Consider the following 11,311-nt stretch of genomic DNA (forward strand, 5'->3'; position numbering starts at 1 on the left):
GTGTGTGTGTGTGTGTTTAAGGAGTTTATTTTATTCATCAGTGAATAAAATGAGTTTACTGTAAATGAAATGAAAGTTTAAAAAAACAACAGCGCTTCAGTCAGTGAACTCACCACAGAGTCTCCAGTCTACAATGTGGACTCTCCAGTCCAGAACACAGCAGCTTCACTCCTGAATCCTGCAGCTTGTTCTTACTCAGGTCCAGTTTTCTCAGGTGGGAGGAGTTGGACTTCAGAGCTGAGGCCAGAGAAGAACAGCTGATCTCTGTCAAACTGCAGTCCTTCAACCTGAATAAAGAATAAAACATGAAACTTTAGTGTGTGTGTGTGTGTGTGTGTGTTTAAGGAGTTCATTTTATTCATCAGTGAATAAAATGAGTTTAATGTAAATGAAATGAATGTTTAAAAAAACAACAGCAGCTTCAGTCAGTGAACTCACCACAGAGTCTCCAGTCTACAATGTGGACTCTCCAGTCCAGAACACAGCAGCTTAACTCCTGAATCCTGCAGCTGGTTCCAGCTCAGGTTCAGGTCTCTCAGGTGGGAGGAGTTGGACTTCAGAGCTGAGACCAGAGAAGAACAGCTGATCTCTGTCAAACTGCAGCCCCTCAACCTGAATAAAGAATAAAAGTGTTTTGTTCAGCAGGTGAATTTTAATGTGCGAGTCAAATATCAGCTGTGAGGATGAAAATGTATCTGAACATTTTCTACAGTGTATTTAGAAAGCATGAGTCATGTGACTGTGAGACACACGAGTGTGTGAAGGTTCAGTTCAAGTGAACGTGAGGAATAAAGACGTTTGACGCAAAGAAACAGCAGCAAAATGACAAAGAAGTCACAGGTGAATTTCAACACAGCCTCACTTTTCACATCAAGTTCAACTCAATGAAATGAATCAATGATAAGAAGCAGAAACAGGTGGAGTCTGTGTGCAGGCTGTACACTGAGAGGTTCAATACTGCCCTCTACACTTCAAAGTCCTGAATCACACTTCTTCTCAACATCTTTACAATTCTATATTTTACACTTGATTTGATTCTTTGATTCATCTGTGTTTAGTAAACCAGCTTAAAGGTGCATTACCACCACCTTTATTGCTGCAAAGAATTCTGGGACACGGTCGTCCGCCAAACATACACCAACATACACGAGTCATGTGACAGTTGGGACACGCCCACGTCACGGTGCTGTGACACATGTTGACAACATCTGGACCATGAGTCCACACTTGGAGGATCCAGCCTTATGAACTGAGACACAGCTGATTTGAAGATGAGAGGAAGCTCCTGTTTGTTTGTAAACAGTCACAGCTGTGACATCATCAACAACACTCATTCTGATTGGCTACATGTGAACGTGTCAGAGGAGAAAGTGAAAAACATCAAGTTCAGTCAGAAAAGGTCAAAGCTGCGCCTGACGTGAAAACTACAGCGACTGAAACACTTTAGAAAACAAAAAACACGTCAGCTGTGAAAAGATCCTGATTCTACATCTGAGGGAAGAAAAAGTGGAAACATGGAACAACCATCACTGATTCAACTCATGTGACAACATGAATGACTTTCAGTTGTGGATGAAACATCTGACATTTACAACAGTAACAGAGAGTCAGTGAACTCACCCCAGAGTCTCCAGTCGACAATGTGGACTCTCCAGTCCAGAACACAGCAGCTTCACTCCTGAATCCTCCAGCTCGTTCCCACTCAGGTTCAGGTCTCTCAGGTGTGAGGGGTTGGACTTCAGAGCTGAGACCAGAGAAGAACAGTTGATCTCTGTCAAACTGCAGCCCCTCAACCTGAATAAAGAATAAAAGATGAGACTTTAGACAAAGTTGCTGCTTGAAACCAGTATTATTGTTATTATTATTAATGTGATACTATAATCAAAGTTGATATCAGTCTAATGTTTATGTCTCATTAATAGAACATCAATAACATTGTAGTTGTATAAAAAAGTCCTGTTTAAACTTAGAAGCTGACACAACTGTTATATTTCTGCTCCTGGTCTCTCTCTTCTGTCTCTACCTCACCTCCCTCGTTCACTTTCTCTCCCCCTCCTCTCCTCTGTCCTGCATTTTGGCCTTTCACCACAACCGGTCGAGGCAGATGCTGCACATGTTTGATTCTGGTTCTGTCACAGATTTTCTCTCCACTGCCCCCTAGTGTTTGTACATTGAGTGAACTGTTGGTTTCTCTTGTCTTTCTGTCTTATGATGAACAGAGACTTGAGAGAATGTTGTGATTTGGTGTTTTCATTCAGTTCAAAACAAGAATCACAACCAGCTGACAAATCTTCACTTTCATTATTTATTATTTTCAATATCTCCAGAAACAAACTGAGAAGAATGAGAAGAACTGACTTCTGTGTGTATTTGATAAACCAAACCATGAATCATCACTGACTGATGATGTTATTGATCATGTCTGAACTCACCGAGCCTTCCTGCAGTTCCTCACAGCTGGAATCAGTCTCTGTTTCCCCTGGTATGATGTTCTGTACTTGCTCAGGTCCAACTCATCCAGAACCTCCTCAGACATCTGCAGCATGTAGGCCAGAGCTGAGCAGTGGATCTCAGAGAGTTCCTGTTCTCTGTTCTTTGACTTCATGAACTCTTGGATCTCCTGATGCACTGATTGGTCGTTCATCTCTGTCAGACAGTGGAAGATGTTGATGCTTCTGTCAGGTGAGATGTTCTCTGTGTTCATCTTCTTCAGGTTCTTAATGACCCTCTGGATGATTTCTGGACTGTTCTGAGTCTGACCCAGCAGACCTCCTAAGAGTCTGTGGTTGGACTCCAGACAGAGTCCATGAAGGAAGCGAACAAACAGGTCCAGGTGACCATTTTCACTTTGAAGGGATTTCTCCATGGCTGCTTTCAGGAACACATCCAGAGGAGTGTAACCACCATCATCAACTTTTTTTCTGAAGAAGTCCTGCAGGACCTTTTTCTTCCTGTTGGTGAAACCGTGGAACATGTAGACTGCAGCCAGAAACTCCTGAACGCTCAGATGAACAAAGCAGTAGACTGATTTCTGGAAGATCACGCTCTCTCTTCTGAAGATCTCTGTACAAACTCCTGAGTAAACCGAGGCCTCTGTCACACTTAGACCACACCGCTCCAGGTCTTCTTGGTAGAACATGATGTCTCCTTTCTGCAGATGTTCAAAGGCCAGCCTCCCCAGCTTCAGAAGAAAGTCCCCATCGGCCTCCATCAGCTCCCGTGGACTCGTCTCATGTCCTTCATCGTACTTATTCTTCTTCCTCTTGGTCTGAACCAGCAGGAAATGTGAGTACAGGTCTGTCAGGGTCTTGGGCAGCTCTCCTCTCTGCTCTGTGGTCAACATGTGCTCCAGAACTGTAGCACTGATCCAGCAGAAGACTGGGACTTGACACATGATGTGGAGGCTCCTGGACGTCTTGATGTGTGAGATGACTCTGCTGGACAGATCTTCAGTTCTGGATCTCTTCCTGAAGTACTCGTCCTTCTGGTCGTCAGTGAAGCCTCGTACTTCTGTTACCCTGGCAACACATGTAGGAGGGATCTGATTGGCCGCTGCAGGTCGAGAAGTTATCCAGACGAGAGCCGAGGGAAGCAGATTCCCCTGGATGAGGTTGGTCAGCAGCGAGTTGACTGATGACCTGAGTGTGATGTCAGAAATCAGCGTCCTGCTGCTGAAGTCCAGTGAGAGTCTGCTTTCATCCAGGCCGTCAAAGATGAACAAAGGTTTACAGACAGCGAGCTCCTCTGCTCTGACCTTCTCTAATGTTGGATGGAAAACATGGAGCAGCGTGAGAAGACTGTGCTGCTGATCTCTGATCAGGTTCAGTTCCCTGAACGAGAGTACAATCAGCAGATTCACATCCTGGTTTTCCAAACCCTCGGCCCAGTCCAGAGTGAACTTCTGCACCGAGAAGGTTTTTCCAACACCAGCGACGCCGTTGGTCAGGACGACTCTGATGCTTCCCTGCTGGTCAGGTAAGGCTTTAAAGATGTCGCAGCACTTGATGGGAGTGTCCTGGACCGTCTTCTTCTTGGAGGTCGTCTCCAGCTGCATCACCTCATGTTGAGTATTGACCTCTTCACTCTGTCCCTCTGTGATGTAGAGCTCAGTGAAGATCCTGTTCAGGAGGGTTCTACTTCCTGTTCCTTCAGTTCCTTCAGTCACATGTTCAAATCTGCTCCTCAGACTGATCTTATGTTCATCTAGAACCTTCTGCAGACCAACATCTGCTGAAAGACAAGAGACAAAGAATGTGAGCAGCTGAGGATTATTTTCATCAGTGTCATGTTTTTCTGTGACGTTGTTGTTTTATGTTGTTTGTTGTCAAATGAAAAACTACATTTTCACTGTAATGACTTGAATAACTTTATTCTGAAAGACTGAATCATTCTAGAAGAACTGTGATGATTGTGAAGGAAAGAGTATCATCTGCATACAAGAGAACAATCATGAGAGAAAAGCAGCAAAATGAGGGGAAACCTTCGTTTCTTCAACCTGCAGGGGGCAGCAGAGAGTTAAACTCCATCATGGAGTTAACATGAGTCACATTTTTAACTTTTAAACTGTTTTCTCCTGTTTTTCCATTTCTAAAGTCTGCTAGTGCTGATGGGAGCTGCTCTCCTTATGAGTCTTACCAAAGATGCTCTGTAGTCCACGTCCTGTCCGGGGTCTTTGTCCACACTGGGGACAGCAGGAGTCTCCTGGTGGACCAGATTGGTCCCAGTATGAGGAGATACAGTGTCTGCAGAACCGGTGACCGCAGCTAGTGGAGACTGGATCCTTCAGGACGTCCTGACACAGAGGACAGCGGGACGTCTGCTCGTCCACAGAAACAGCAAACTTGTGTCTGTGAAGACATTTCTTTATCACTGACATGTCGGGGACAGGTGGACATGTCTCTGTGAAGACATTTGTTTATTACTGACACGTCAGGGACAGGTGGACATGTGTCTGTGGAGACATTTCTTTATCACTGACACGTCGGGGACAGGTGGACATGTCTCTGTGGAGACATTTCTTTATCACTGACACGTCGGGGACAGGTGGACATGTCTCTGTGAAGACATTTCTTTATCACTGACACGTCAGGGACAGGTGGACATGTCTCTGTGAAGACATTTGTTTATTACTGACACGTCAGGGACAGGTGGACATGTGTCTGTGGAGACATTTCTTTATCACTGACACGTCGGGGACAGGTGGACATGTCTCTGTGGAGACATTTCTTTATCACTGACACGTCGGGGACAGGTGGACATGTCTCTGTGAAGACATTTCTTTATCACTGACACGTCAGGGACAGGTGGACATGTCTCTGTGAAGACATCCTTACAGCTTTGTCTCACAGTGGTTCTGATGGACTGTTGTAAAGGTCTAACCCTGAGGCTCATCCTCACACTCTCTCTGACTCGTCAATGGTTTGACTCATTGATCCGTTTCATCAGATTCTGAATCAGTTCAGTTCAGTCTGTTGCTCACACACACATTTAGTTCTTCTTCCTTCACAAAAGTTCAGTCAAATTCAATTTGAACCACAAATAAAAGAAATGAGCTGTTGATGTGAAGCTGCTTTCAGAGCTGCTCTGAAGTTTGGACGTTTCCCTCCAACAGATGGAGGTTATTTCTTATCTTAATTCAAGAGCATATCATATTGATTTGAGAGCATTATTTATTGAGTCTCTTACTTTGTCTCTGAGGCTCCAGGTTCATGACTGAAGTTTATACGTTTTCCCATAGACCAGTCACTCTTCACAGACAGACCGCTGGGTCCTGGAGACTCTGCTCTCTGTCTCTGGTTCTGACCTCTGCAAACACAAACATCACATGATCACTGATGATGGTCTTTGTTTAGACACTTTGATCACAAAGCAGCCTCAGTGTCAGTGTGACCTCCAGAGTCTGGAGTGAAGGGAATGATTTCAGGTTTACAGCCTGTGGTCGCTGATCTTTGTGTAAAGACTGATCCTCTACAGCAGCGGTCCTCAACCCCCGGGCCGCGGACCGGTTTAATGTCAAGACAATATTTTCAGGACCGGCCTTTAATACGAAAATAAATAAATAAAAAACAAAATAAAAGGATACGACCGGCATAAAAACTGGTCTTTTGTGAATATAATAATAAACGTGAATCCACTGTGTATGCAAATGTATTAGCAGCGTCCTCGTAACAACGCGCCAACGATACTGCACAGAGCGCAGCCGTGCGTCAGCGGCATGTGCACCGGCTGGGGGAAAAATGGCCGAGTCCATCAACCAGTTGCGGATGCTGCCGCTGACCAAAGGACAAATGTGAAGTCCCGTCTGTTCATTGCGCAGCAGCGGTAACGGAGGACCCAGATGAGGCGAGCCAGGAGACGGGTGCTTCGTCAACAGCAGCAGCAGCAGCACCCGCTCACCCTGCTTCACACAGATAGGATGTTGCTGTTGTGGTGATCTCAGGGTTTTCTGTCATGACTTTAATCCACAACACCGGCAGAGTTATTGTCTCAAACATACTTTTAATGCCGCCGTCATTTTGCCATCTCCAGCAGTTGATCTTCTTCTTCGACCGTGACATGTGACCGAGGCAAGCATGTTTGACATGTGTCAAGAGTGAGTCATAGACAGATGTGGCGAGAGAACGGTTCACAATCTGATCATAAATAAAACGGAAATAATGGAAGTTATGTATTCTTTCTCTGCGGCCCGGTACCAATTGACCCACGGACTGGTACCGGTCCGCGGCCCGGGGGTTGAGGACTAGGGCTGAACGATATGGACAAAATTTCATATCTCTATATTCATGCCAGATATCTCGATATCGATATGATACGATATGACTACGGGTTCGGTGAAAACCAAGCATTTTTCAGAAGAAATAAAAACATCATGATACAAAAGACTGTGGAAACTTTCCACATGGAAAGTGCAGTTTCATTGATGAGAACTCACTGTGAGACTGTGTACACGGGTACCATGTATTTTGCAATGTGGTATGTTATAGCGTCTGTAACGCCTTTATGTCCGGTGGACGTCGACTCATACGGTGTAACGCTACGGAACGCATCAGTAAACACACTTTGCTTGGGCTTCTTTTGGAATGACTGAGAAGTCCCCGGTGTTTCTCTCATTGTAATACACTCTTCGTGCAGCACGTGATGGTGTTGTTTCAGGTGGTGAAACATGTTTGTTGTGCTACCTCGCTTCGTCGCAATTTTCGCCAAGCACGACCTGCACAACACCTCGCTCTGGTTGACATCATCCTTTTTAAATCCAAAATACCTCCAAATAATGGAGAATGAATTATGTTTTGGCACAAAATCGCCACCAGCCGCATTATCTTCCGCGCTCATGTCACTTTCTTTCCCGCTGTGTATGTCGTGTGTGTGTGTGCGCGCGTCTCAGTGTCCGTCTCCCTCCCGCCCTCCTATGTTTGTCATTGGTTGGCTTCAGCTGTCGATCCACAGCAAGCATGAAATAAGGTTTGTGGTTGGCTGGCCGCAGTGGTGCATTCAAGGGCAATCGTAAAAATGATGTTTATTGTGACTGCCAGAGCTGTACATGCAGGGTGAGCGCGGGGGAAAATCTATATTGTTTATATCGTTGCTTTTTCGATATTAATATCTTGAATGTTCATATCTAGATAGCGATACGATAACGATATATCGTTCAGCCCTATTGAGGACCACTGCTCTACAGGTACAGTCAGCATTTAGAGTGCACAAGAGTGAGAGTGTGATGTTCTCTTGTTGTCAGTGCATGAGTCTCTTACTTTGTCTCTGAGGCTCCAGGTTCATGACTGAAGGTTAAAGGTTGTCTCATAGACCGGTTACTCTTCACAGACAGACCGCTGGGTCCTGGAGACTCTGCTCTGTCCTCGTGTTCCTCCACACAACCACTCATCTGCTGGACTTCAGTCATTCTGAGAAACACACACACACACACACACACACACAGACAGACAGACAGACAGACACACACACACACACACACACACACACAGACACACACACACACAGACACACAGACAGACACACACACACACTTACACACACACAGACACACACACACACACACACACACACACACACAAAGACACACACACACACACAAACACACACACACTACTCACACACAGACACACACACACTCACACACAGACACACACAGACACACACACACACACAGAGACACACAGACACACACACACACACACACACACACACACACACACACACACACACACACAGACACACACACACACACACACACACACAGACACACACACACACACAGGTTGATCACAGATTTACTGATGCAGAAATTTAGAAGATGTGTGTCTCTACCTCATCTCCCTCTTGTCCTTTCTCTCCCCCCTTTCTGTCCCCCACCTCTCCTCTGTCCCCCATTTTCCTTTCACCCCGACCGGTCGAGGCAGATGACCGCACATGTGTGAGTCTGGTTCTGTCAGAGATTTCTTCTTCTGTGAAGAGGGAGTTTTTTCTCTCCACTGATGCCTAGTGTTTGCTCATTGTGTGAACTGTTGTGTTTCTCTGCTCTCCTTGATGTTGTCGATGTACAGACCTGAGATCATGTATGTTATGATTTGGCGCTATACAAATACAATTCAATTGAATAAACCGTCCCAATATACAGATTTACAGAGAATAACTTGTTTTCTACTGTAAAGTGTAAACCTCATATAAAAAGCACGTCTTCTCTTTGTTGTTGTCATGAGTTTGTGCAAATGAGCTCCTCACTGACTTATCACTGCTCCACTCAAAGCATCATATTGAAAGCACTTTAAAGAGTTACCTCTCAGTTTGAGTGGAAAATCTCCTTCATGTTTCCTGGAGGACGTCTGATGTGGATCTGTGTTCAGTCCAGTGATCACACGAGAGAAAACTGTAACACATCAGGAGTTTTCTGTCAGAGAAGGTGTTTTATGAAACCTGCTGTTCATGTCACTTACATATTTGTGCCAGTAGATGGTGCTAGGCTACTCTGTATGTGACTGAAGGGCTGTTGTCTGCATTCAAGTCAGCTGATGAGCTCAGTTTTGAGAGCAAAAGTCCAATTAGATCCTGGATTACTTATTAACTGCATATTTGTTCATCAAGGACATCAAAAAGTACTAAGTACAATTACATTTCAATCATAAATGTGGATTTGATACCACTTCAAAAAAAGAATAACCTCAGTTTTGTTCAAGTCAACTTTGACCCTGGATTACTCCCAAAGTTCCAAGACAGTCTGGCTGCAGACCTGCACTGTGAGGTCTCCTGCACGGTCAGAACTGGAAGTTGATTCGAAGCCTTTCAAAATAAAAGCGAACATACCGGAAGCACGTATTTTTCGTTCCCCATGAGAAGTGTGGAGACGACGAGGTGAGTAAAAGTCAAGTGACAACAACTTTGTGTCATACGAAGAAACAGAAACAGTCTTTATTCACTAGAACGTTATGTTGCACACTATATATTGACTATATAAAGTTATATTAATTTGAAAGAATTGGGTTTTGGACTTTTGGGTAGTTTTTAGCGTTGTTATCGTATCGATAGTGCTCACTTAAATGTGCCATTTTCCTACTCAAAGACCAAGAAAACTGAGTTATATCATATAGTTTTTATATCATTTTGTTTTACTTATTACGACATTATTTGTCTCTTACAGATGCATATTTCAATCTTAAGTACCGACACTACGCCCAAAGTTGAACGCTGCACGTCATGCTGCAAGCAATTTCACTGCCCCCTGTTCCTAAAAGTGACACCAACACAATTGTCCAAGCTGCAGAGCCACTTAGAGGCACATAGGAAAGGTGGCATTTTATTTAAAGGTAAGCATAATGTATTTGTCTGTGTGTTTGTACTCATAAGTATGAGCCAACGCTACTAACTTCTGACAGGTTGTGGTTTGGCTGGTAAAAGGGGAAAAGGAAAATGAAGGGAATGTAAGTTGCAGTGAAGAACACCTGACACCTCACCTCACAGTTTTAGTCACTTTCAAAAATGAAAAGTTTAGAATCACATTCATAACAGAGGTTATTGGTTATGTGGGTCATGTAACTAGGTATTCAGTCATTCACTTTGAATACACAAAGCTAAGTTCATTTAAAATCATCAACCCTCACACCCTCCACTGGCAAATCCATGTGGTCCACAAGGTAAGAACATAGCACAAACAATATTAAGCAATTATTCAATGAATTATGAGTAGGGCTGTAACAATATGCAATATGAAACCGAAATCGCGACACTCAGATGCACGATCCTGTATCGCGGTGTGAGAAGGCAGAATCGTGACACACCCCTTCCAACTCCCAGAGTGATCCCTCCCGTTCAGATCCAATGAATCATGTGACGCCTGCCTGCAAAAGTTGAGCTAGTTGAAGAAGAACGTGAGGAAACATGGCAACCAACCCAGAAATAGCGGATCCTCCCTCTTCATGTCAGTCAGCAGTATGGCAACATTTGGGCTACATGGTGGAGCTAAAGGACGGCAATCGTGTAGTCGACAAGACCCACACAATTTGCTGTAAGTGCTTTAAGTGACAACAGATAACGGCAGAAACATTGCCAATGCTGTCGAAGCGGCCGGATTTTCACCGCATATACGTTAATCTGGCTGCGCAGAGAGCGATGGGCGTTCACCAGACGTCCCGACTCCTCGGCAGAGTGAGGACAGTTGTCACGTTTTTCCACCGCAGCACAACAGCTGCAGCTGTGTTGAAGGAGAAACAGGTGATGCTACAGCTGCCCTTACACAAGCTGGTCACTGCAGGTGACATTGTCACAGCACAGAGAGCAAGCCTCCTCTTCTGAAGAACAAGAAGAAGAAGAAGAAGAATGTTCAACTCCCTTAAATCAAGTTTGGTTTTCTTAAGAGAAAGAAGTTGTTTATTTGTTTCATGTTTACTTACTTGATGTGTGGTTTGCAGCACAGGCAGTAAGCCTCAGTTACCTCAGTGTGAAACACTAGCCATTTCATTTACTTTGTAAATGTAAGAGAACTTGATTGAAGAAGAATTTTCAACATGCTCCAATCATCTCCACAGTGGAGTTTAGTTCTGTTTGTTTTTCAACAGTATTTTGTTACAAAGAAAACACAAGTGTTATAGCTTTGGCTATTTATGGCTATTTATATTGTTAAGAATTTGCATAGTTAATCTTGTTCTTTGGTGTTCAGTTTATAAAGGTTTTTTCAACCCCCACAAAAAAAATAAAATAAATTGTGATACAAATCAAACCGTGGGTTTGGTGTATCGTTACAGCCCTAATTATGAGGTGTTACAATTGCAAACACACATAAGATATGCCTACATAAAACAAT

General features: G+C 44.1%; 1 protein-coding gene across 1 annotated transcript; it reads right to left on the reverse strand.

Annotated features, from left to right (window-relative positions):
• Positions 1-109: 109 nt before the first annotated feature.
• LOC122762372 (NLR family CARD domain-containing protein 3-like) lies at positions 110-7,861 on the reverse strand. The gene is made up of 7 exons (XM_044017573.1): positions 7,752-7,861; positions 5,686-5,805; positions 4,636-4,847; positions 2,433-4,230; positions 1,621-1,794; positions 439-612; positions 110-287 (listed from the first exon to the last, which is right to left on the reverse strand). Exons 1-7 carry the CDS (start codon positions 7,799-7,801, stop codon positions 110-112), a joined length of 2,706 nt encoding a protein of 901 aa, XP_043873508.1. The 5' UTR covers positions 7,802-7,861.
• Positions 7,862-11,311: the final 3,450 nt, after the last annotated feature.

Source organism: Solea senegalensis, unplaced genomic scaffold (assembly GCF_019176455.1).
Source record: "Solea senegalensis isolate Sse05_10M unplaced genomic scaffold, IFAPA_SoseM_1 scf7180000015607, whole genome shotgun sequence".
Taxonomy (NCBI): domain Eukaryota; kingdom Metazoa; phylum Chordata; class Actinopteri; order Pleuronectiformes; family Soleidae; genus Solea; species Solea senegalensis.